General features: G+C 34.1%; 3 protein-coding genes and 1 pseudogene across 4 annotated transcripts; 2 read left to right on the top strand and 2 right to left on the bottom strand.

Annotated features, from left to right (window-relative positions):
• Positions 1–2,748: 2,748 nt before the first annotated feature.
• On the top strand, positions 2,749–20,120 carry LOC145560124 (DNA polymerase lambda-like). Its single transcript, XM_081621417.1, has 14 exons — positions 2,749–2,925; positions 3,047–3,184; positions 4,340–4,729; positions 4,966–5,041; positions 5,135–5,265; positions 5,821–5,883; positions 17,105–17,284; positions 17,393–17,446; positions 18,331–18,419; positions 18,669–18,759; positions 18,981–19,061; positions 19,261–19,328; positions 19,575–19,659; positions 19,753–20,120. Exons 1-14 carry the CDS (start codon positions 2,815–2,817, stop codon positions 19,849–19,851), a joined length of 1,656 nt encoding a protein of 551 aa, XP_081477543.1. The 5' UTR covers positions 2,749–2,814; the 3' UTR covers positions 19,852–20,120.
• On the bottom strand, positions 7,189–12,380 carry LOC145563572 (anthranilate N-benzoyltransferase protein 3 pseudogene; annotated as a pseudogene).
• Positions 20,121–20,980: 860 nt separating the features above from the next.
• LOC145559962 (protein PLASTID REDOX INSENSITIVE 2, chloroplastic-like) lies at positions 20,981–23,202 on the top strand. 2 transcript variants are annotated; one of them, XM_081621249.1, is made up of 4 exons: positions 20,981–21,324; positions 21,411–21,506; positions 22,787–23,117; positions 23,155–23,202. In XM_081621249.1, the coding sequence occupies exons 1-3, from the start codon at positions 21,067–21,069 to the stop codon at positions 22,979–22,981; spliced, it is 549 nt and encodes a 182-aa protein (XP_081477375.1). In that variant the 5' UTR covers positions 20,981–21,066; the 3' UTR covers positions 22,982–23,117; positions 23,155–23,202. The 2 variants fall into 2 exon arrangements, with proteins under 2 accessions (XP_081477375.1, XP_081477443.1); XM_081621317.1 differs by having other exon boundaries at positions 20,985–21,312.
• Positions 23,203–23,448: 246 nt separating this feature from the next.
• LOC145559862 (uncharacterized) lies at positions 23,449–27,648 on the bottom strand. The gene is made up of 3 exons (XM_081621172.1): positions 27,227–27,648; positions 24,684–24,851; positions 23,449–23,938 (listed from the first exon to the last, which is right to left on the bottom strand). The coding sequence occupies exons 1-3, from the start codon at positions 27,519–27,521 to the stop codon at positions 23,715–23,717; spliced, it is 687 nt and encodes a 228-aa protein (XP_081477298.1). The 5' UTR covers positions 27,522–27,648; the 3' UTR covers positions 23,449–23,714.
• Between the last annotated feature and the right edge of the window lie 15 nt (positions 27,649–27,663).

The raw sequence follows: 27,663 nt of genomic DNA, 5'->3' as shown, positions 1-27,663 counted from the left end.
ATGAGCAAATTTGGTTGAGAAGAGAGAGAAAGTGGCTAGAGAGAGAATGAACAATTTTTTTTTTGCTCACTAATGTGAGTGCTCTTAGTATACCCAATGGATGACCCAAAATTCTTGGTCATGGATTATTATATAATTTCTTTCTCTTTTCACTCATTCATGACCAAGCCACATGACCAACCTTGACCAAAGCCTCCCAATGGTTGCCCAAAATAACTTTGGTCATGATTTTCTCCCTCCTACTTTTACCATATTGTAAACACAAATATTAAATCTGCAAAATATAGATTCAAAACAAATGCAACAAAGTGTGAATTTTATTAATTTGATAATTTTGGGTACAATCTCTAATTTGATCCTCTGATTCGATCTCCACTTTGACTTTAACGTAATTCAAAGATTGACTTGATTCTCGAACGAGGGCCGTCGAGGCTTGATCTCGATCGAAGATTTGATGTAGACCTTTGATTTGTTGTTGACGTAGACCTTTGACTTAAATTCTTGATTGAGGGCCGACGAGGCTTGATCTCGATCAATGACTATTTGATGTAGAGATTTTGATGATTTGAAGTCCTTCTTTCCTTCAGGTAATCGTGTTGAGGGCCGTCTAGGCTTGATCTCTTCCACGAGTGATCTTCTAGAGTAGAACGGCATGTCGAATGCTTGTTGTTCTTCTTCTAGGCTTTGAGATGTTTTCTCTAAAATGGTTTAGAGTATTTGATGAGGGGTTTTCTCTAGAGGGATTTAGAGTATTTATGAGAGGTTTTATTTGAAGAGGTTTTGAGTATATGAGAGGCTTTCTCTGTATTTTGGTTCTCCTTGTTTCCTCTAGGTTTTTCTCTCTGTTTTTCTCTTTTTTTTTTCTCTCTGAATTTTCCCCCACTCAAATGATGTGAAGAGTGCTCTATTTATAGAGTGAGTAACTCTTAGGGTTAGGGTTTGTTGTACAATGAAGTTGGGCTTTTGACTTGGTAATTTTAACTCATTTATGTAGCTTAACCCATTTTAGTAGGCTTTTACTATTAAATGAACAATTTAATCAAAATAATTAAAATGGGCTAATTTATATTATTTCACCCAAAATAATTAATTTTAAATAAACAGTCAAACCATTAAGTCAACAAATTGACTTTTGACCCATATAATATCCGATGTGGCACTTATATAAATTTTTCGTGCCTACACATACAAATACCTATTTCCTTCTTCCAATAATATGTAGCCACTTGTCAATTAATATATTCATGACCAAACTTTTATCTTGGTCATTACAAAGACCTGGTCATCAACTTCTCGCATCCCTTTTTTTCTTTCTTCCATTTTTTTAATATAAAAAGTTCTTTCTCTCTCTTCATGACCAGGTCATTGGTCATCCAATGGCTAATAACTTCAATTATCAACATTGTAAAATTATAAAAAGTGGATATTAATAAAATATGCATTTAGATGATTTAAATAAGATCCTACATGATTATATTTTATCGTATAGTTTGTGAATAATGTAAAAGTCAAACGGTGTCAACTAAAAACAAACGAAGGAAGTAATTAATGTAGATTACACACACAAAAAATATTGTTAATATTACAAAAAATTTTAGTTATAATATTAATGTATTTACATATTATTATATCTACTATTTTTATTTTGCGTAAGTTTTTTTTTATAAAGTAGTATAAAAGTACGTAGTATATAATTTTGTTTTTAAAAATATATAGTTGTAGGTGTGGGGTGGGGAATGAGGGCATAAAGCGGGTACGGAGTGGGGCGGTTACAACTTTAAATCCATCCCCACGCCCCACCCCATCACCCATGAGCCATGGCGGTAGACTTGGAAAATGGGTCATTCGAGTCGGGTATGGGTCGGGTCAAATTCGGGTCAGCAAATGTTCGGGTCGGGTCATTTCGGGTTTCGGGTCAAGTTCGGGTCAATAAATTATCGGGTTGGGTCGGGTATCGGGTCAACTTTAGGTCGGGTCGAGTTAGGGCCAGACCAACTTCGGGTCGGGTCAAGTTCCAGTCGGGTCAGTTTTTGAGTCCATGTATTTGGGTCAAGTTCGGGTCTGGTCGACTTTGGGTCAGGTCATTTCGGGTCAATATTTTGGGTCACACACGTAGCACAGGCTTAAATCGCTTTAGGTCATTTTGCGTATAAGGTAGTTTTAGTTCAGGTCAGTTTAGGTTTTGGGTATGTTCGAGTCAATTAATTCGGGTTAAATTCAGGCCAGGTCGATTAGGGTCGGGTCACTTCGGGTATCGGGTCAAATTCGGGTCGGGCCATTTCGGGTATCGGGTCAAATTCGGGTCAGGTTACTTTGGGTCGAATCATTTCGGGTATTGGGTCAAATTCGGGTCAGGTCATTTCGGGTATCGGGTCAATTTTGGGTCGAATCAATTTGGGCATCAGGTCAACTTTGGGTTGGCATAATCAGGTCGAGTCAGCTTCGGGTTTCGGGTCAAGGTCGGGTCAACTCCACATTGGGTCGGGTCGGGTCAATTTCGGGTCATGGGTCGGGTCATTCGGGTCGAGTCATTGGGTTTGGGTCAGGATTTCCAGGTCTACATGGCAGGTATGATTTTTATCCCTTTCTCTGCCTCACCATTGGCCAAACCAAGACCCATTCCCGACCCATTGGGGCGGGTCTCCGACATCGTTACTTGTAACGTCAAGGATATCAAATGGCCCTTGGCCTTGCTTGGTAAAACCTGAATCTTTTATTACTGCTGCAACAACTGCACAAGTTCTACCACTCTTGTAGAACTCAATTTCTCCCCTTGCCGTAGAATCCTTAGTACCAGTAACTTAATCATTAAAAATGGCGCCAAAGAAGAAGAAGGAAACCTCCCCACCATCTTCTTCAGATGGCATGTTTTCTGGGATGTTCGTTTTCTTACTTGATGCTGCTGTTCAACCTCGCCGATTGCAGGTCCTCTACTCTCTCTATATTTCCCAAAAAAGAAAAAAAAAATTAAAAACTAATTTTAGCCTTTTAATTTTATATATGACTAATTGATTAAAGTTTCCATTTTTATGATTGTGGGTGTTAGATATGGAAGCAGAGATTGGAGCAAATGGGTGCTAAAATTGAAGGGTATCTGTCAAAGAGAGTAACCCATATTTTTGCCATGAATTTGAATGCCCTTAAACAGAAAATTGATTCTGAGCGCTTGTCTACCTTTAAAGGAGTAAGTTTGATTATCTCTCTCCCTCTTTTTTTGGTGTATAGAGAGCTATTTTGGGCATTGATGTAGACGGAATTTGATCTGACGTCTTGGTCTCTTGGGTACCAATTAAGCTATTTAGTTGCTCCAACAATTTATTTGATTTTATTTTTGGTGTTGTGTCATTGTGTGTGTGTTGATTTCTTAGGACAAGGTCTTTCTTTTCTCTTTTGTAGATTGGAGTTGTTTGTGATTGTGTTTAAATGTAAAATTAAGGTCAAAAACAAAATAATTGCAGAAAATGTTGGTATGATGATGATATTTGATTCTCAATGACTATGTTTGTTTGTTTAAAAATGCGCAATGCATGTCCATAGTTAATAGCAATTAAAGGTCTACTTTGTCAACAATGGTTATCAGCTCAGTTTTAGCTTTAGAACTGTATGGCATAGAGAATTGCACTGTAATTTTAGAAAGGTGGAGTGTTATTGGAGGATTGGGCAATGCAGATAGGAAAAAGACTAGGCCTAAGTGAATACTTCAATGTAGATTTTAGTACAATCAAGAGGCTTCTGTTTCTTCTTTGTTAAGAACTTAATGTCGAGAGAGCTTGGTAGCAAGGATTTTCTAATATTGTACCATGGTGTAGCTTGATTTTTTTTTGAAATGATACTTAATAGACATTGAGTGAGTTCATCATATGTTACTCACACCCAAAATCTGATTGAGGATCTTCTGATCAGGTAGTATTGTGGAATGTGGATGCTAGATTGGATCCATCTAAATTCTGTGAGTTCCATCTATTTTGTCGTCTTAATTTGAACTCGCTTTCCCATCATATGCTTGTGTGAGAATTTGATGGACATTCCCTTGGTTACAAATGAGAAGTTTGATTAAACATTGTGTTAATCCTAGTTGAGTCTCAAAGTAACACTTTTATATTACAGTTTCTCTTTTCCTCCTTGACATTAAAGAATAATGTGCTGACAATAACAATACATAATGCATTCGCATTCCAGTTTCTTTTATAGTAAATTAAGAATCATTAACTCCTTTTGTCATCATGCATCTCCAAGTCGACATAGCCCTTTGTGCAGGAGTACAATCAACAGGATTTATTAGGTGCTGCATCAGTGTTAATATGTTGTCGCTCATGATAGATTTTACTTCCATACACAGAGTATATTAGCGTACCAGTGGTTGGAAGATAGTTTGAGATCAGGAGAAAAGGTATCAGAGGATTTCTACCTTCTCAAAGAGGAACCTAGTGAAAATGTTTCCCGTCAACCCTCAGGGGAGGTTTCTGGTAATGCAAATGGACACTCTTCAGGTAGTGAAGAGCTTCCACAACACAAGAAGCCAAGATCTTCTTCCCCCCAAAATTCAAATGATTCAACCCGATCTTTGCCCAAAGATTCAAGAGATCTGAGTGCTGAGAGCAAGGGCACCGGAACAAGTGATGAACTACATGAGGAATCATATACCTCTAAGAGCTATGACGGGCTGTGCAACACCATGGATTCACAGACTGCCAATTCCAATGTTGCAGCTGGTCTTACAGATAATAAAGTAAATCTCTAGTCATGGATTTTACGAATTTCGTTTTTCAATTCATCTTTCTTTTTATTTTGCTTCTCCTTTTCTCTCTTGGCATGATCAAACGTTTCTATTATTGTTCATGGTGAAGTGCATGAGATTAAAATTAGAAGCATTGGGTGTCTGAGAGAAAGTGCTGTATCAATCAAACTCATGAAGTTGTCTAATGGAATTTATGATATACATTTCTAATTTTCTACCCATTTCAGGTTAGCACATATAACCCTCCTGATTTAAACAAGGATATCACTGATATCTTCAAGAAGCTTATAGACATGTATAGAGGTAAATTAGACGTAATGATCTGTTTATAAAAGTATTTTTCCTTAGACATTTCTAATTAACTGTTGCTAATATATGGTTGTTTGAATGTAACAGCACTAGGTGAAGATCGAAGGTCATTTAGTTATTATAAGGCCATTCCTGTGATTGAGAAGTTGCCTTTTAAAATTGAGAGTGCTGATCAAGTCAAGGGCTTGCCTAATATTGGGAAGTCATTGCGTGATCATGTAAGCGATCTGAAACATGAACAAATTTTGGTTTTCAATTTGTAATTTTATGGACTATTGACTGCTGTCCTACACTGACTATAAGTTGTGCAGCCTTACTGGATTTTGTATTTTTACTGAGCATTTTCAATTTTGAAATAGTTATTTTGCTTATTATATACAAGTAGCTGTTTCATGTTCATATATAAGTAATCATCTAGACATCTATTATTTGACATCTGATAGCGTTATTGTTTTTCTGCTTTATTAGAGCACATTACTCTGCTGTCTGCACTAACACCCCCCCCCCCCCCTCTTTTTTTCCGGGAATCCTTCTGGACCAGTTTCCCCCTTGATTTTGTGTTGTCAAAGAGTTACTCTTCATTTATGTTGAGCTCTGCACCAGTGGTGGGAACCATTGTGGGTTATGTTGTATAACATCTAGTGATTTTTTAAATCCTCAGATTTTTTGGAGGATATTTTATGCTTTTATTCTTTTACTTGTGGTTTTAGACTAAAAGTCACGCATACAAGTTTAATTTTTCTTTCTTTTATTTATTTATTTTTCTGTTTCAGATACAGGAGATAGTGTCAACTGGGAAATTGTCTAAGTTAGAGCACTTTGAGAATAATGAAAAGGTAAGTTATCGTTTTAGTACCTTAATTTATGCTTCTCTACCCTCCTTATAATGTGAAGTTTTCTTTACCCTGCATAATCTGTTTTAAATATAAATATATAATTAAGTAATTTATCTTCTTAAATCGACATGGCTTGGTTTCGGTGCAAGTATTCAGACTTAGGTAATTGGATCAAAAAAGGACTTGCAAAGTACTACTTCCTCCAATTCTTTGTTTGGTTGACATGTTTTGACTTTTGACACTAGTTACAAATTCTACTTTAGACTACCCTTTGTGATTTATAGTTACAATAATAATAATAAAAACCATATGATCTTATTAGGTTTGTCTCATCAACTTTTTATAAATTTCACTTATCGATTATTTGTCATATTAATCATTGAACTTGTGCATTAGTAAATGTGATATAAGAAACATGTCAACTAATAATAATGATGTTAGGATTTATACACAAGCTAATGAAGAATGAGAGTACTTTTGTGGTTGGTATTGTCATATAATCTGAAGGTTTCCTACCTACTTTGGCTAACTTAAGTACATATAGTATTATAGTAGGTAATACTTAACAATACTTGGTATATATATTAATGCGTGAAAAAAAAACCATAAAGAAAGTAATGGAATTGAAGAAGTATAGGACTTCTTAAATTATAAGATAATTCAAATGACGGTAATGACTATAATATTTATTAATTTTCAACAATGCCTTTGAACTTTGTTTTACAATTACATTACCATTTAAATTTAGCTCACATTTTAAAACCAAATTTAGCTTTCACATTTTAAATCCAAATTTAGCTTTCACATTTTAAATCCAAAATTTAGCTTTGTAATTCATGTCATGAAATTTAGTAAACTAGGGAGCCAAATTACTTGCTCTTCAGATTTGGGTGAATAAGTATCTCTCCTTATCTCATGAACATGTATCTTACAAAGTTGCACAACAGCACAAGTGTTTTAATTTATATATTTATTTATAGGAAAACTCAATTTACTTAATTGTCAACTTTGAATTAAACATTACAATCTTAAGCCTTTTATACAGGCTTATAAAGTCCTATATTAACTAGGTTTCCTAATTGCAATGAAATACATTTTTTTTTTGTCACATGTAAAACCTTATTCTTAAGGAATAAGTAAAACCATGCAACATTCCTAAAAACTATACTACTTTCCTCGACATGAAATATAATTCCAAGTTTTTTATAATTTGGCTCACAATTATTTAATAATATTAAAGTAATTAAACTATAACTTAAACTCCTTGACCCATCATTACTCATGAATTCCACATCATTGTTTTACCTAGATGTTGTAAAAATAGTGTTTGAAAAGCGTCATATGAGGGGTGAAAAGCTTGATAGCTACTAAAAAGCTACCATCCCCATTTGAGCTTGCTGTAATGTATACGTTGCCGTCATGTTTTATTCCATTAACGCCAATAAATTTAGGTCCACCCCATCCAAAATCTGCTTCATAACATATGCCAGTCTGGCCCATGAGTTTATTGTGAGGTTTGGACATGTTGAAGTTTGTGGCCCTCGAACAATAGCCATCAAATCTTTGTGTGATTCCACAAAATCAATAGCTGATCTCAAGTACTCTACATTGTCCATTTTCTTAATTGCCTCATGAATCTTACTCGCAGCATACCATAGTGGTTTGCTTGCGACATCTCCTGCCTTTTCTACACAAGCTGCATAAAAGAGGATGTTCCCACAATAACCTGGTGGCACTTCCATATCATTTAATCTTGACCGTCCTTCAACTGGTATGTAAAGCTTAACATCTTGATCATCTGCTAATCCACGTGCCAAGCATACACTACGCCACACGTGCCCAGATTGCACTTCAAATGTACTCAGCTTGTAAGTTGTTTCTTCTTGAGATGTTGCATTTAGTTTTAAGGCATTAACTTGCTCTTTAGTGAGCTTGAAGATACACTCTGTTTCTGTGACCATCTCACCTGACAGTCGACAGATAATGTTATGGACATAAGTCATATCAGATCCATAATTTGAATAGAATATCATATTATTTTCATTATCATTAAAAAAAGGTCTGATTTGTTGATTGTGGGAAGGTATAAGGCTTTATTCTAGATAGTGAAATTGTGGAACCAAATTATTACTTTGTAATATTATAAATTATGGGAATATAAAAACTGAAAATAGCTTGCAACTAATATAATATCATTTTATTGTGGATCATTAATTGCTTCCCTTATTTCAATTAATTGCCGGGACTCTTGGGAGTACGTATTGTCAACATAAAAATAGATGATGTTATATGTTCAATATTTAGACAATGTTCAATATTTAGACAATAAAATACAACATTGTGTAAGGGTACAAATTCTTTTGTAAGAGTCCTTGACTCCCCTCTATGTTAAAAGATACTTGTAGCAACAAAGTTGCGGTGTTGAAAGAGGCCCTACCCTAAGGAAATGAATACTATAAATCTATAAACAGGGACATGAGTATACATCGTGGAGAAAGAACAATCTTTTATTTTATCTCTATAACTTGGTTAGGAAGTTTGTTTAGATACATTCCCGTAAATCTTTACCATTTTGCATAGAATATATCTCCTATTGCAATGGACCGACAATATTGTGGATGTGATGTTGTAACAAGATTGGTTGCTAATAGATATTTACGAACACTCAAGACTTAGGGGTTCCTAATGACTTATGGTCCAATTTATCTTATAATAGGTTAAAAAACAATTTAAAAATAATTTTTTTATAAGCTCAAACTTTAACCCACAAGCTTTGACAGGAGTCTTCAAAACCAACATTACCCTATACAATTCTTAAAAATTCACATCATAGGAATCATTGTTGCCTTAGTTTGGCATATTTTTCATTCTAGTAAAAAAGCCCAAACTAATTTCGATTTAATCACTTTAATTGAACCCAAACAATCTTATTTGAAAATCAATTTTTCAAAAAAGTTTGTTCAAATCTGATCTGATTTTTTAAAATCCGAATTAATACTTCCTTCGTGTTTTAATAAGTGTTACACTTTGGATGACACATAGTTTTAGGCAATTAATTGACTTAAATAAAATAACATGTAATTGGGGTAGTTGAAGTATTAAAAAATTGTAAAAGAAAAATTGTAAAAATTTGAAAAGTAATGAATGTGAGAGGAAGTAAATAATAAAAAAATAATAGTATGTTTGGGTAGAGACCATGAAAGGAAAAAGATATAATATTAAAATTTAGCTTGTTACCAAAAAAAAAAGGGAGTGTAATTTTTGTAAAACACGACCGCATTTAGTAAGTGTAAAGATTAACCCTACAAGAATTACATTATTTAGAAGTGAATTTTTTTTAGGAAAAATAGAAATAAATAATCCCACCTTTGCCTCACTTGCTCAAAACAATCCCACGTTTTTGAAACTCGGAAACTATCTTACTTTCTCGAAATCTGGAAACAATCCCACCTTATCTTCTTAAAACGATCATTTTTACCTATAACCAGTTTGAAAGTTTTTTTTTTTTTTTTTTAAATAAAATCTTTCAATCTCTCTCTTCTCTCCTCACCACTCTCTAGTCTCCACCAAGCAATCACCATGATCACCACCAGCACACTTCCATAACCACCACCCCCACTCAATCCCACCCCATAACTTACCCCACCCCATGTCGCCCGGGTTAATTCCTCTTCAAACCCAACCCTAATTGCCGAACTAATCTCATTTTCAATGCCAATAATTGCTGCCATTAACGGACACACATCAACATCTGGGTTTATCTTAGCAATGGCGCATGATTACGTAGTGATGAGGAAAGAGAGGTGGATATTAGGTTGGTGATTGAAGTGTTCGAAGGGGCAGCGATGACTGTGGAAGGGGTGGTCAAGTTAATGTTCGGTGGCGAAGGTGGGTAGGAAGAGGGGAGTGGGCCATGTTCGGTCGGGGAGGAAATCGAGGAAGAGGGAAGGGGGAGGGGGGCTGCCATGTCCGGCAGGGGAGGGAATCGGGGAAGAGGGGAGGGCGGCTAGTGGGGAGGGTGGTTGATTCCGGCGGTCTATTGATTTCGAGGGAGAGGGGGCAGGGAAAGGAAAGGGAAAGTTTTTTTTTTTTTTTTTTTTAATTCTTTACTTTTTACAAAAAACTATTAAAACACAATTAGGTAGTCACCTTCTATAACCGATACCAATTTCTCAAACCAGTAAAAGGATCGTTTTGAGAAGATGGGGGTATAAGGTGGATGGAAAGGGAAAGGTTTATTTTTTTTAATTCTTTCCTTTTTACAAAAAAACTATTAAAAAACAATTAGGTAGTCACCTTCTATAACCGATACCAATTTCTCAAACCAGTAAAAGGATCGTTTTGAGAAGATGGGGTATAAGGTGGATTGTTTTGAGATTTTGAAAAGGTGAGATTGTTTTGAAAAGGTGGGGCAAAGGTGGGATTATTAGTTTCAATTTTTCCTATTTCTTAATCCCATGACAAAGTCCTTTAGGGTAATGGTGGCAAGGGTGGCTCATATAGTTCTAATTAGTATAAAAGCAAATAAAAATTAATGTAAAATTGTACTTCCTCTTTATTTTATTTGCAACACTTCTTTTTATGCGCTTGCTAATGCGTTATTATGACCATTTATATTTTCTATTACTAATATGTAAAAATTATAAAAATGTGATATTAATATAGTATAAACCGTGAAGAATCTAACAAGATCTCACATGACTATTTCGTTTACTACGAAGTATAAATCATTAAAGGTAGTCAAAATGGAGTATATAAATACTGAAAAAGTCAAAGTGTTGCATTTAAACGAACATAGAAGAAGTATTAGTTTCCTTTTCTTATTGAATTTTACATTTAATTCCTTCCCTTTTAAGTTTTAATTAGTAAAATACAGAGTAACATATCTCAAACGACTGCGCATCTAGTAGCAAGGTGTGCCACTTGTCACCGCTGATTCATGTGGGTTCCTTTCTTCGAAGTATTACTACTTTGGCGGATTTGGACTTAACTTAATAATATAACATCGCTATCTTTATAAAAAAAAAAAAACAAAAACAAAAACTGTATGTCCTTTCATTGTTGATTCGTTGCCTTAAATTTTTTTTTTTTAATTTAATTTTAATTAGTATAATAGCATGTTGTAGAAAAATCAATGCATTATTAATTTGTTTCCTTTCATTATTGATTTGTTTCCTTTCATTGTTGCTTTGTTTCCTTTCATTGTTGATTTGTTGCCTTTCATTATTGATTTGCTTCCTTTATATCGTTAACTTTTAATTAAGGATATTATAATAATGTTTTAAAGGAATCAATTTGAAATCATACATCTTTATCGTTTCATTGTTGATTTCTTTATTTTAGTATTATTAATTATTTCAATAAAGCAGTGTTTGATTTGAATTTTAATGAGGGAAAGTGTGGAAATTGAGATCTATATTTGACCACACACCAAAACGTATGGTTTTCATTTTGAAGAGCTCTCATCAAAAGAAATTCGTAAACGTTATACTTTTACATGTGAAGAAAAGCCATATTTCAAGGAGGAAAATAATGCCTTATATTTATCTTTATTATTATAGTTTTTTCAACAAAGCTAGTGGTTAATATGAATTTCAACACACCAACATGTATAGTTTGAATTTTAAAAAGCTTTCATCAAAATTACTCGTATATTTATATTATCTAATCCTAATAAAGCTATATTTTAAACAGAACAATAACGCATTATAAATGTTCTTTTTTTCTTACTTTTGATATTTTTAAAGGTAGATTTTGTTTAATATATTTAGACTTACTCACTACTAACAATTCTATAATATACAAGATATTTATATGTGGTTAATTTACTCACCTGACAAGCCCTTCGGTGGCAAGGACGGCAAGGATGGCTCATACTCTAAGTGACGAAACTTAACTTGGGGCGGGTCACGGGGAATTAGGTAATTATCTCTGTCATGAATGGGTTGAACACTAAGGTCAAGCCCCTTGGCTAGTCTAGCCCATGAGTTGATGAAGTGTAATTGGGATGTCCTGTCTCCTACATGTTGATGTTGTGCAAAGCCAAGGCATACACTACCACAGCTGAAGTGGGTGGCTTGCACTAATAGAAGAGGGAATGATGAAAGTCCTCCTTTGTAGTCACAAACCGGGAATACCACTTTCCTTAGTTGAGAATCTAGCCTCAAGTAATCCCCAAAATCAACAAGAGCATGTATTGATTCCGCCTCAATAAACAAGGCCCCTTTCGCATTGCAATCGATCTCATATCGACCTGTCTCGTCGTTTAATATTAACCTTCCTGCCATCGGATAGAAAGGCACTAAGGCTCTACTAAGAGCCTCTTTCATAGTGTTGGTGTCAAAAATATTTGAAGGTGGAGTATAGATGAAAATAACTTTAGAATGCGAGTATGGAGTGCGTATCATCATGTCTAGCTTTGATAGTCAAAGACTACCTGTTGGGGTCTCCTCACTCGGACATACCATTGTTGATTTCTTAATTTTGATTTTGTCCATCTTGCTACAATATTTATGAAAAATATTATGCTCCAATGTACAAAAAAAAAAAAAAAAAAAAAAAAAAAAAAAAAAATAATAATAATAATAATAATAATAATAATTGAAATGAAAGGTGTGTGGGTGGTTAAACAGAAAGCGTACTTGTTGACTCACTGATTAAAATGTGATGGATTTTCTGGGTAGCACACCCTAGGTTCAGGTGGGATGGTTTTTCCTGGGATAGGTATCTTAGAATTAAGAACCACTTAGAGAGAGAGAGAGAGAGAGAGAGAGAGAGAGAGGGAAGAATGCTTGGATTTTTTGGAGTGAAAGGTTTGAGAATGTGTCAATTTTGTCAAATGATGGGGGGTATTTGTAGCCTTTTGGGAAGTGTACTCTCCTTTGGCTAACCCTAGATTGGCGGCGAATGATTGGTCAGCCATCAAGAAGAGGATGCTTCCCCTTGTTTCATGGGCTAAAGTTTATAATCTGCCATAAAAAATGCATAAGGTAACAACCTTACAAATTTGGGCCTAGCTGCTTAGATTTCTAAAGGATTATTATGCTTTTACTAACATGGAAGGAATTTTATGCTATGTATGTCATTGTTGTATTGATGCCAAGAGATAAAATTTTGTTTGCTATCTATCTTTTTATAAAACCTCTCAGAAGGTGACACTTGATATTGGCATAGTCTGCAAGTTAACTTTCACTCTTTATGGCCCTGAACTAATTATGCTCTAAGGTTTGAAAAAAACAGAGAAAAAAAGTAAGAGGTTACTCCCTCCGTTTTTTAATACTTGCTCCATTTCTCCATGCGCGGAATTTTAGGAGAAATTGGAGAAAGCAATAAAATATGGAGGTAGTGGGGTAGTTGGGAAAATAAAAAATTGTAAAAAGCAAAAGTAGTGGAAGAATAGGAAGAGAGAGTATTATGTTGGGTCCACTAAAAGTGAGAAATGAATTAAATATTATAAAAGCTTTCCAAAAATGGAAATGGAGCAAGTATTTAAAAACGGAGGGAGTATTTTATGAACATACAACCTAAAGTATGATGAAAGAAAACAAATTAACAAACTATCAATTTATCATGTTCCTTTTATATATATATATATATATATATATATATATATACATATATACATATATATGTATATATATACATATATACATACACACACACACACACACACACACACACACACACACACACATATATATGTTCTTTTGGACTTATGTTTCAAGTTTTGTTCCGCTCAATTCAGAACCTAGTTTCCTATTTCATGAAGTTTAATTCAGCTGAACTAATTCAATTTAGGCTCATTCAATTCAAAATATATTATTATAGAGCTCATGTTTGGCTTTGAGAAAGGTAAACCTAATAGGATTTTTTAAACTTTCCTTCCAACAACAAAAAAAAAAAAAAAAAAAAAAAAAAAAAAAAAAACACTTTTGAACAAAATGTCTACATCTGTATCTTTAGATGTTTATACAGCAAACTTTGTGCTGTTAGATTAAGTAGAGTATGATGAAAGAAAAAAAATATTACTTGTCTCACTTTATATGTACACTAATATGCTACTTATAATATTTTGTGCGTAAATTTGAATCCACCCTTTAGATAGTAAATAAATTGTTATACAATCACATATTTACGTTTAGGTCCTCTATTGTGTTACACAATTACATATTACACTTGGCTCTTTTATTGTGCCTTCAATCTATATAAGGACTAGAAAGTGCTTTAGTAATCGCGTCAGCTAAGTAAAGTTAAGTAGGTATATATTTATTTGAAAGATCTCCATGAGCAGCACACTTATGAATAAGTGATAATTGATTTTAATGTACTTGGTATGATCATGCTATACTGGATTAACCATACAATAAGTGGCACAATTAGTCATTGTCATACAATAGTGTAGTGGGTTGATAAATCAAGATAACAAGGTCAACAAGGATAGAATGTACCCATAGGGTAAGCCTACAGGGAGGATTTGAGACCATGGGTTGTTTGTAAGATCAAATCAAGTCACAATCAAATAGTAGAATTGTAGAACTCATAAAGATGTAAATAGAATGCAAAGGAGGACTCTTATACCCTATTTACTCTTAAGGCTTTATTTGGTTCAATATTAGATTATTAGTAAAGGAAAATAAGAGAAAGGAAATGAGGGAAAAAGAAAGGAAGAGGAGGGAAAGGAAGGGATTTTATGTTCTAATGTTTAGTCAATGAAAGGAAACGAAGGGAAGAGAAGGAAAATGAAGGGATTTTATTTACTAATGTTTGGTTAATGAAAGGAAATAAAGGGGAGAGAAAGGAAATTTAATTTATAACTTTTATTATCTTTCCCTCAATGTCATAAAGCTAAGATTTTTGGAAGGAAATCAAATTCCTTTAGTTTGGGAGGAAAAAAAAATGTTATAAATGATAGAGTATATAAACCAATTTTGGACTTTAATCAACTTAAGCTTTTGATTGAGTTGATCTTATAACATAGTGCCAAAACCAGAATCACAGAAGGTTACAAGTTTAAGTCTCATCTATTTTAGTGGAATATAAAGCGATGGGTATAAGGAGGTCCATGATGCATTCACTGTTCATCGATCATGTAAGGAGGCGAAATAGAGTATAAAAACCAATCATGGGCTTTAAGCATTAGCTTATGCTTTTGGTTGAATTAGTCATTTAACATGGTATTAAGAGTGAACGTGATAAGAAGGTTACGAGTTTAAATTTCATCCACCCTTCTTTTCAAGTGGAATATTTAACTCCAGGTATTGGGAGGCCTATGTTGCATCTACATTGCAAACCTAGCGAGCTCTCATGTAAGGGAGTGTGATAGAGTATAAAATCTTGGTTTCCTCCATAGCTTAAGCCTTTGGTTGAGTTGGTCTTTTAAGACCAATGGTCTTTTTATATTATCACATTTGAAATCATCACTAATTATTGCGCCTAATGCTAGGAAATAATTAATTTGATGAAAGAAAGGGAATAGATTTTTCTAAAAAGAAAGTGTTCTTGTTGTTTTAATCTCTTTATCCTAAACATGAAAAATATATATTCTTTGCAATTCATTGCTTATATAAATAGCATTTGAGTTCAAGCATGGATACAAACTACTAGTAATACATTTCAATTACAACTTCCAAAGATAGACTGAAGAAATATGCTGATTGGTCTGTCCGACTGAATTGTTTTTCATGCTCAAGATGTATGGACTTTGGTAGAATCACGCTTTAAAGATGGTCAGTGACTCACACTTGAGTTTTTTGGCAAGGAGGATGAACAGTCTATATTGGATTTGTAGCTGTAGAGTGACGAAAACTCACATATATTAATGGCATAGATGTTGCATTAAGTATAAGAGATTTTGAAGAAATCTTGTGACGATGTCATCTTTGAAGATATTTTGCATAATATCCCACTATATGTGACATCTTTGCTATAGATATAATGTGACATCTATTCCTCCATATAGCTTGAAAAAGGGGATACGATGTATATTGATCTTTCTTCTGTGTATCCAATACAGAATCTTTATTCTCCTTGTTGAGAGACTCGAATGTTGTAGAGTATTTGGCATAAGTATATTTCCACCAAATTTCATTAGTCTTTAGCGTGAAAAAATTTATTTAGATGGATAAACTAGTAGTAGATAATATTTGAGTTCGACTTGGAAGATGTAGTTCGAATTTGTTTTTTGTAGCCATGTTTGAACTTATATGTTATTATACAATACCAAATGTGGGTATAAGAATCTGCTAATTCCTAAAGTGTCTTGTAAAATTAAATAATATTGGAGAAGAGGTAATGTATTTCTATACCAAGGAAAAAAAAAACAATGAGATTTTCTTTAGTTTTTTAAAAAATAAGATCTACTTATTCTTTCTTCAAACTATATTATAGTGTTTACTACCTATTGCTAATTCCTTGTATATCTTTTAACGTTAAATCAAAGTGTGGGAGGAGTTATAATATAAATGTATATGCTTAGTTAAAGAGATTTAAACTAAAAAAAAAAAAAACTGTTTTAATCTTTTTATATAATCTATTTCATTAGGTTCATCAAACTACATCTCTACAGTGTTTGTGATGCTTTATTTTATGGTTTAAAACCAGTCTTGATTACGACTAAAGAAAAAAGTTAGAAAATATATGGTTTTAAGATAATATGCTATGCTGGTTTCCTAATAGAAGTGTTTGGTTTGAATTTATTTATGTATCTAACAGTGATAGATAATTCATAAAGCTATTAAAAAGGGCTTATTGTTTGCTTTACCTATTAAGTTTCTAGGATTACCTAGTTGTTGGATTGCATTTAACGCTGACTAAACCATAATGTTAGGCTTTGCTGCAAGGTGTTCAGCCACTGGCCCACTAGTGTCATCCATTCTGTAAGAGGGGAGAGGGGTGGGGGAAGGTTGGATTATGATTTCCACTTATTTTCTTGTCTGTTTTGCTAGTTTCATTTGTAATTATAATTTTCATATGCTTGAATTCTCTCTTGTTCACTCCTCTGCTGGGCTGAGGATGGGAGAGAAGTCACACATCAATTCGTTTGGGGTCCTATGATTCCATTTTATAGTGTGTTATTGACTTATTGGTAATATAGCCATTCTGGGCATCATTTTGAAAAAAACTTATTTTATATTGAGATATTTTGAATTGTGTGTGTGTGTGCGCGCGCGCGCGTGCGTGCGTGTGTGTTATCTCTTTGACCTTATTTGATGAATCCTTGTAGGTGAAAACAATCTCTTTGTTTGGGGATGTTTGGGGTGTTGGTCCTACTACGGCTCAAAAACTATATGACAAAGGACACCGTACTTTGGAAGATTTGAAAAACGACCCATCTTTGACCAAAGCTCAAAAGTTAGGTTTACAATATTTTGATGATATCAAGACAAGAATTCCACGGCATGAGGTTCCATCTTGTACTTTGTGGATTTTTCTATGCTCAAGAATTAGCTTCTGTCTCTGAGATTGCTATTACGCTGTTTCATAAATATTTTACACATTAATGAATTGACAGGTTTCAGAAATGGAGAAAATGCTTCAGAAAATTGGAGAAGAAGTTCTGCCAGGAGTATGTCTGTTGATCTTCTCTTGGGATACCATGAATTTACTGTTTACTTACTTGGCTATGTACTTGTGTTACACCCCTTGTCCTTTTATTGGACTAGTGGGTGGGTGGGCGAGCAAGTGAGGAGTTGATTTAATGGTTAATGCCCTCTTGAGAATCTGCTGGCCTGCCTCTTGTGGATACTATTTTTTATCAGGGGGAGAAATATGGTTAACACCAGCAGGCAGTAATGATTTTACCCGTAGCAGTTTTACCCATGTTAGCAGTTTTACCCTTTTTATCCCAAATTATGCCATTTTTTCCCTCTGATAAACAGTATGCTTATAAACTTGTATTTTCTCTTTAAAATTTTGTGTGTTTTTTAAATAGGACATGTCTTTTTTTATTTATTTGTTGATCTAATGATTGATGTTAAGTGGATTGTTGTTTAGTTAATTTTTGTTTCTGGTAGTATAATAAAATTTCAAAGTTTAAGAGGGAGAAATAATCATAGGCCAGAAAATAAACGGGATCTCTTGAGTCTTGACTGAAGATTGGCTGAATTCTGGCACAAGGTGGTGTTAACTGAAATAATTAGTTAAATGATGGTTTTTTTAGACAATAATTTTATACAAAGGTTATTTTTTTTCAATATGCAAACTTGAAAAGGTGGTTTGTGGTAAATTTTCCTTGATGGTATAATTGTATTTTGGGTACAAGTACAATTAAACGTGTTCTGTGACCTGATCTTTAGATTAATTCATTAATTTGCTATTAGCCATTAGTTGGTAGAGTCTAATCCACTACATTGTATCAGCTAGCCATTAGTCCTTTATTTTTATTTCTTGTATTAATATTTATGTCTCACACTAATGTTGCCCTGATAACTACTGTTTGGATTCTGGAAGGTGGTTATTGTGTGCGGTGGATCCTATAGACGTGGAAAATCTTCATGTGGAGATATGGATATCATAATTACTCATCCTGATGGACAGAGGTAATTGGTAGTTTTTTGTACGGCCCATCAGTATACTACATAGCTGCATAAGTTATTGGAAAATAAAATAAATATAATCAATTAAAGAAAATGTTAGCCAAGTTCAACTGTATACTGGTTGTACTAAAATAGACCAGCGTATAAATAACAGCAATAGTTCAGAAGAAATTTTAGTGTGCAAAATATCTAGTTTGTTTTCTTTGTTTTAGCTAACATTTTGGTACTGTGAAATGTGCACCACTTTTTCAGTCACAAAGGTTTTCTAGCAAAGTTTGTTAGGCGTTTGAAAGATATGAATTTTCTGAGAGAAGACTTGGCTGTAAGTTATCACAGTGAAGAGGTAAACCTTTTTGTCTTTTGACAAGTACCTTGACCATAAATCTTTCTTGCTTAACAAGCAATTAAAACTTCTGATGTCTCTTGTGATAGTATCTGATGTATAAAGCTTGAGGTTTACTTAGTAAGACACTAAGACCAGGTTAAGAAATGTTGTTTTGAACTACATGGCTTTGTTGCTGTACATTACTTCTAATTATGCGTCTGTCATAAACATATATGCAGGGTAAGGATTCTGGAGTAGACACGTATTTTGGGTTGTGCACTTATCCTGGCCGAGAGCTACGCCATCGGATAGATTTGAAGGTATATATGGCGTAGTTTCTCTTTATGTGGTGCTGATGTTTAGGGTCCTCGTCATACATTGCAACGGAAAATGAGCAACTTTTCACTAAGAGTTAATGTTAATCTTTGATACAAGCTTATAAATTGGTTTGATACGTGATGTTGTGGATAATGTTGGTAGTTTTTTTGTTTTTTATTTTTTATTTTTTTCTCTGGTTAGGTGTTTCCTAAAAGCATATACCCATTTGGGCTGATACATTGGACAGGCAATGATACATTGAATAGAAGGTATGTGCTAGTGTGCATAAATGCAGTGTTCAAGTTCTCAATCTTAAATGTCATCTTTCTCTCGAATTTCATCTTCATCTTCATCTTCATCTTCTGTAATCAATTTGACTGGTATCAATGTTAGAAGTTTTACTTGTATTAACACTTGTCCACAAGGAGTGGGATGTTTCATGTAAAGGAGATTTTTCAACATGAAAGAAAAAAAAAAACTGAGTATTTTTGTCATTGTGTGACATTTCTGTTTAGGCTGAGAATACTGGCATCATCAAAAGGGTATCGACTTGATGATACGGGGTTATTTTTTGCCACCCAAAGTTCAGGTGGCCAGCGAGTAAGGATTAAATTGTTACTTTGTTTGAAACTTTCATGTTAGTCATTTTTTTCTTGTATATTTATGTATGTTGTGAATTAACTGTTGTTCCAGGGTTCAAAAGGAACGACGAGTTTGCACTTTGACACAGAAAAGGAAGTGTTTGATTTCCTAGAATTTCCCTGGCTGGAACCACATGAGAGAAACCTTTGATATGCAACAACTGTTGTACTATTGCTATTTGTACATGAGTAATTTTGTAGCTTGGGAAATTCGGTTGTTATGTTAGTTATAAGCATCCAAGAGATGAAATTTAGTTGGTATGTATATACTATATACATCTTTTGTTTTTGCTAGATAAATGTACAGGAGAATCTTCACAATTGTACTGTGAAGCTGTAAATGTATGTACTCCATATTTTGTTTTCCTCAGCATAGCATATACACGCTTGTTCAAGCAAAAGATACGATAGAATTTTTTCCTCTACCTTTCTTTTCCCAGGAGAAATTTTTGAAATTTTGGAACTGTTCTTAGTAATTGGCGATGGTAGTTTATATATACGGGTCGAATTTTCTCTTGCCTTTTTATTTTGAGTTCGGTGTTTGTCATATTGTCTTGTTAAATTGTTTTTTTTTTTGGCAATCCATTCACTCCATTCTTGTCAAATTAAATGCTAACCAGGGGCCAGGAAGACTAAACTTTGTGTAAGGAGGACCAAATAAGATGATATAGCCAAAAGAAAGGTTAAGGGCATGTTCTGATTGACTGAGCTGAACTGAATTAAACTGAACTTATTGGAGTTGAACTGAACTGAATATTTTATAAGAGAAGGAAATTAAGAATTGAATTGAATTTATCTTAACTTATTGGAACGGAACTGAAGTGAACTGAAAATAATCTGAAGAGAACAGACTCTAAGACTTGTTAAAGGTAATTTTCTTCACACCAATATATTCCAAGTCTACTGCTTAATTTGCCTCATTTAAACAATGACAAAACCGAAAATGATTCAAGCTTGTTTGATTTTACACTACTAATATCGATTATGTGATTGAGAATATCCCATGAAACATGTCAAGTCTAGTTCATTCACCAAGTTATCAGCCTCAAACAAACATATGCACTTAAGTGTAAGTGTGTGCTATATTATGCTCACTTTCACCACTTTATTTTTGTCTAATCAATTTTTTTAAAACAATTTATCTCATTTTCTTATCCTATGTTCCACAAAAAACACCGTATAAAATTATTTTAAAACAGAGAGAATAGTGTACCGCGACTTCCGAAAGGACTCGTTGGTTAAGGACCTTAGGGAGCTGAATAGCTGATGTTAGAAGTTCATCTAGTCATAATAGCATGTCATGCTAATATTGTATATTTGTATTCTATGAAGGAGAGTTAATAGATAAGGCGCAAAACCAATAAAAATGGCTTGGAGCCTTGCTCCTACTCTTTCAACTTTTGCAATAGAAAATTCCTCATTCTTCATTACTTCTGCTACTTGTAATCCTTCAAATCTACCCAAAACTCTTAATTTCTCTAAAAATTGTACACCCAACTCAATGCAACAATGGAATTTTCCCATACACAAAAAACTTCATTCCACTACACAACTAATTTGCAAGGCAGCTGAGTACAAATTCCCAGACCCAATTCCTGAATTTGCTGAATCTGTAAATATTTGTGCATTTTCTTTAATCTTGTTCATTTTATGTGCCATTTTTATGTTAATTGTTGTCTTATTTAATTTAATTTAATTGGGGGTATACAGGAGATAGAGAAATTCAAGACCCATTTACAGAGGAAGTTGTCAAACAAAGATATTTTTGGAGATAAAGTGGATGAAGTTGTAGAAATCTGCACTGAGGTAATTAACCCAGTTAACAAACTGTTATTTTTTTAATTAAAAGGTTGAATTTTGTGCAATTGATTATGAATGTTTATTAATTGAAAATTTTTCTGGGTAATTTAGGTGACTGTCTGAAAATTTTTGGGTTATTTCAAAGTTTGATGGATAATTTATGGCATTGTTGTAGATTACATACATATTCTTGGAAACTTATGAGCATGCTCTAGTTATATACACTGCCTCAGCCTCTCAAGTTGGATGAAAAAATAATTTGGTTTTGGGTTTTTTTTTTTTTTTTTTTCTTGTTTTTTTTTTTTTAACGGGGTTTTGTTGTTGTGAAGGCATGCTGTGTGAATAAATCAAAACTTCTAGGCGGATTGAAGCTTATAGTATTCTAATCAATAAGTTTTTTCATTATATTCAAATTTGTATGCTACACATAAAGTGTAAAATATGTAGGATTTCAAGTTTGGTGAAAGATTTTGGATGAATCGTAGGCATTAGTCATTGTGTAAATGTGTAATTTATGCTTGTATACTTTACTGTTAGACGTCGTTTCAGTGGCTATTTCAACAATAATCTGATTCAGTTGCTACAGATTTTACATGGTTCTACTGCAAGATGTAATATATATGTATAGTTAAAAGAGAGGAAGAATGGTAGGGGAATGTCGAGCTAGTACTTCTGTATTCTTCCCCAGATGTGCACCACATGGAGACAGAAAGTATGAGATAACAATATATAATCTAGGAACAAGGTCTGACTGCTCAGTTCATCTGGCCAAATACCTTGTAGAGTGTTATCAAAAGACTATGGCAGAAGATGCTGAAATATCCCTGAATTCTTTGGTTATCCGAGAGATGATATATACTTCTCAAAGATAGGTTAAAATTTAAAAGATCCAATCTCGGGCTTTTATAGATATCTGTAGCATACGTAGTGGTGTTTTGGGGTGTTCAGGTTACTTAGAGAATTAATGTATGTTTCAAAGAAAAAAGAAAAATCCATGAGTTTGGATGATTTTGTTCACCTCTGAGATGGGGTTAAAATGACTCAAGGTTATCCTGCTATACGCAATGAACACCTAGTAAACATCAATCTGGAATTCCATCACTGGATTTGCTTAGAAGCTCTTTCTGTTAATCCCTGTTTCACATGTATCCTGACTCTGAAGGATTATATGTTTCTGACATTGTGTACTTTCAATACTCGTTTGACAGTTTCCTATGATGTGTTTTTAGTTTCATTTAAGTTATGATGTAATCAGGCAAGTAACTGCTTTCTTATAATGTCAACAGATCTTGGATAACTTCTTGCACTCAGAATATGGGGGACCGGGCACTTTGCTAGTGATTCCTTTCATTGATATGGCTGATACTCTGAATGAACGCGGACTGCCTGGAGGACCTCAAGCTGCACGGATAGCTGTTAAGTGGGCTCAAAAAAATATAGACAAAGACTGGGAGGAATGGACAAGCGGGAATAGCAAGTAATGCGAGTAGTGACTAAAGTGACCTCTGGGACCCGAGTAAAAGTAATTTTGATATAGCTTTGCTATCAGAATATTTGAAATATGATACTGTTCTTAGGAATGTAGAGCTAGCAAATGTAGCTTCTGTTGCTGTTAAGGCATCAGGCCTTGAGAAAACTCGGAAAATCATATAAGTACTTCATAATTACATTTAATGACGTTTAGCAATAGCTAGAATCATTAGCTGATGTTCTCTTCTATAATTATTTTTTACATAGTACAAAGAATGCTGTCCAATCCCCTCACATAATTGCATGCTTAAAGTTTTAAAGGAGTGATCATGTAACTCTGTTCAATTTGAGAATGAACCAACTAAATGCAGGATTGCGATTTGGATGTTCTCCTGCAACATTTAACAGTTGATTCAACATTGGTAAATGAAAATTAAAAAGCCATGTGAAACTTGGGAGTGGTGTTGATAGTCGAGTTAGATCAAATTAATAAGCCGGAGATAGTATTTTGCCTCAATCAGACAGAAAATCAACAACTTGAAAAACAGAATTTCATTTTACACTAGGTTACTGTCAAATATTTTACCTTATTTACAAACAAAAAACTCTGCCGTGGTGTAGGCCGGCCTACCTTTCATTCTACTATTTACAACTTATACAAGTCAATCAACTAAAACAAGAGATGAAAAAGGACAACTGTGTAAAGATGCAGTGATAAGGCACAACTACATTATGCAAACCCAACTAGATATCTGACTGAGGTCGCTCCAGAAGTTCTTCCCTGTCAATAAATCGCTTAAGCAACTCCGGTTCCTTCAAAACAAGACATTCCTTCTCCTTTCCGCACCAGTCATAGCGCCGTTTAGCAATGTAATCATAGACAGCATCCCTTACTGGAGTGGGAATTACCAAGAGAGAGCTCAGCGCTGAATAGGGAAATGGCAAGTATGACATAACTTTCAATGCAGCTGCAACATATTCAAGCCCCGATGTTAGAACACTATTTGACATGGCAAACAATGGCAGATAAATTTAAATTAAACACCATCACCAGAAAGCGATTAAGACACAAATTTAACCAAAGACCACCACCAAATATTACCTCCAAAGTGACACATTAAAAAAAAATTAACTGGTCACCATACAAATCACAAGAACCTGATAGGCTGATAGCATCACAACACAAGGTCTACCTTCAAGCATGCTTTTGTGTTCTAAAACCCCCAATTCTGAAGACTACTTTTATACTAGTTTCGCAGACCTATTGAAATTTGAGACTTTGTTTCGAAGTCATAAATCTAGTTGCCACAGACCAAATGAGTCGTGAACCTAATTGGTTTGTTTACCTGATCGACTATATCAAACAAGCAATGACCAAAAGGGATAACACAATCCTGTCCGAAAAACTGACAACTGCCAAAGGCTGCAATATATACAAGTCATATGTGTTCATCCTTTTACAATTACATAAATCTGATTCAACCCAGCGCAGAAATTTAATATATAAGTTGGAAAACAATTTCAATAATAAGCCACATCTGGAGAGAACGCGTGAACAGCAAACAGATGGTATACATACAACACTAAGAAGAATTCTACGTATCGAAATTGAGATTAAAGTGACAAATACTTGGCTAGTTAAACAAATAATAAATCAATAGTTCATATCTTATAAGTTAATGCTACATACTACAGGAAGATGAGGGTCCTAACCTGTGGAAGCTTGATGGTATTGGCCTAAACCTTCAACAAATATAAAGCGGCGAAGCACATCCTTTCTTTCCACACCACAAATTTCCATATATGGCTCAGCAGTCTTAGACTGAAGGCAACAGAACTTAATCTTCTCGTACTTATCAGCTTTGATAATCAATTTCACACCTGCAAACAAATGAAAAAGAAAATTAATCCTGTTATGTAGTTCACCTAAAATAGACAAGTCACATTGCTTGTACCTATGTTAGAGATATGAAAATATCGGAAAATATATGTATGAAAATATATCATACATATATTTTTGTCAAATTATGGGTGAAGAGAGAATGAATGGCTTGATTATTATTCATCGATAGGTAGAGTATTTATACAAAACATACGCTCATTAGATAGGAAACAATATTCCTAAAGATATACTAACATAACCATAAACCCTAAAGATATATTCTCAAAATAATATCTTAACATAAATATCCTAAATATATTATTCTCTGAATAATATTTACGGAAAATATATCATACATATATTTTCCGATATTTCATATCTCTAACGCCCTCCCGCAATCGTAACGGCAGTAACACGAACGTTGTGATTGAAAATTCTTCAATTTGTTGAAGCCGAGATGCACACTCTTGTGATGTCGCCTTCAATTTTTGTCTCTTCTTTTTCAACGATGAGAATGTTCATCTTTTCGAACTAATCAGTCATCAATCAAACAGGAACGTCATTCTTTTCGAACCTGCAAATATAACAATTTTTTGTTTTTCCAGAGCAAAACCGAGCTCCAATCAAATATTGGTTTGTCAGAGTAAACCACACTCAAATTTCTTATTGGTCTTTGAGAGTAAACCACACTCAAATTTCTTATTGGTCTTTCAGAGTAAACCACACTCAAATTTCTTATTGGTCTTTCAGAGTAAACCGCACTCAAATTTCTTATTGGTCTTTCAAAGTAAACCACACTCAAATCCAAAAAAGCAAAATTATGCTCGAATCAACTCACAAAAACCAAATATATCTTGTCTCACGACACAAGAGAGCCGATTTTTTTTCATAGGTCCAAGCTTAGACGCTCAATCACCTCGTCAACTCCACAAACTCACAAAAAATCTCATGATTAATTTGAGCAAGCAGCACAAACCACAAGCTAGTCTCAATAGAACAAAAGTCACGCATGATCAATTTATCAAGATTCATGCATTAAACAAGATCCTTTAATATTTGGGGAAAAAATAATAATTATTGTTGGATAATGGTTCATCCCACCGGTGGGTTTAATAACCCACCGGCAGGGGGAAAAATTTTGTGAACACTCCCAAGATCTAACCCGCTCTAATACCATGTCAAATTATGGGTGAAGAGAGAATGAATGGCTTGAGTATTATTCATCGATAGGTAGAGTATTTATACAAAACCTACGCTCATTAGATAGGAAACAATATTCCTAAAGATATACTAACATAACCATAAATCCTAAAGATATATTCTCAAAATAATATCTTAACATAAATATCCTAAATATATTATTCTCTGAATAATATCTACGGAAAATATATCATACATATATTTTCCGATATTTCATATCTCTAACAACCTAAAACAAATGTACGGTAACAAGTCCAATCAGATCGGTTTAGGTCACCTTCTGAGGCAAGTCCATGTTTTAGTGATTTTAGGTCATCTTTAGCAATAATTCTCACAAATTCTACTCTAAAGGTTAGAAGATTTTTGTTATTGAACTCGGGTTGAGTTTAATTTACGGATCGAGTTACCCTCTAGCAAGCCTTATGCCCATGTATGCATAGAAGAACAGTCAATAATCAATAGGAAATGATATTAATTTTGGTCACCACGTGTTTTACTTGGTTCTAAAATGTACACATTGATGCTTAGTCTATGTGATGTAACATCACATTATGCAATTCTATCAAGTACAGTGCTACAGTCCATTTGTCTAAATAATACAAGTACTCCCTCCGTCCCTTAATTACATTCCTACTTCCACCATTTATTCCTCACATAACATAGAGAAGTAAGAATCTAATTAAGGGACGGAGGGAGTAAATTTTAATTCGATAGTCAAACCAGCTAATACAACTCGCAAATAGCCACTATGTATTATTCTGCTAATTGACAGGCATTGCTTAGTCTTATACCAGTAAAACATATAACAGCTCCTTATCACTTGTAAAAGGTAAAACCAGAACCTAAATTTTGCAATAAAGAAAGAGTAAATTAGGGGTAAACACAGGAAAATGTGAAATTAGACAAATGACCAGTAAATTTCATCTCTTCAAACACCAATTAAGGAAAATTCTAGGGAAAAATAGGAACAACATCCAAAAATAATCAAACAGAAATCCATCGAACACGCAATTGTGTCAATTTCAATTCAAAACTAATTCAAATCATTCAAAAGTTATGAATCAAACTACAATTTCATTTCCATAATATTTTGACTTAAACATAAATAAAATACCAAAATTGAAGAAAACATCAACGTTTCCAGGTGAAGTACGAGATATATGAAAGAGAATACCGGTATGACAGAGACGACAAACGCCGTCAAAGACGACGACACGAGGTTGAAGAAGAGTGGGCATGACAGCAGGTTTAACAACGCTAACTGGAGAAATATGGAGGTCTTCATCATCGTCGGCGACGAGATCAGCTACTGTTCCGGCGGAGTATGACGACTGCGGCGGCGGAGGCGGTGGTGAAAGCTTCGAACTGAAGAAAATTGCCGGCGCCGACGCCGGCGAAGGTATCGGCGGTGGATTGGATTTGAGGGTGAGAGATCGAAGTAGAAGGTTACGCATTTGAACAAAGGTCATGTGGTCATACCCTTGATTTTGGAAAAACTCTGGAGAAAATGGAGGGAGAAAACAGAAATGAGGGGAAATTTATTGGAATGTTTCAATTTTCATTATTTTTGTTAGAAGAATTTATTTGGATTGCTTTGCTTGGTCTCCAAGT

Source organism: Chenopodium album, chromosome 1 (assembly GCF_948465745.1).
Source record: "Chenopodium album chromosome 1, dcCheAlbu1.1, whole genome shotgun sequence".
NCBI classification, from domain to species: Eukaryota; Viridiplantae; Streptophyta; class Magnoliopsida; order Caryophyllales; family Amaranthaceae; genus Chenopodium; species Chenopodium album.
The sequence above is the reverse complement of the archived record's forward strand: the minus strand, read 5'-3'. Positions and strand labels throughout refer to the sequence as shown.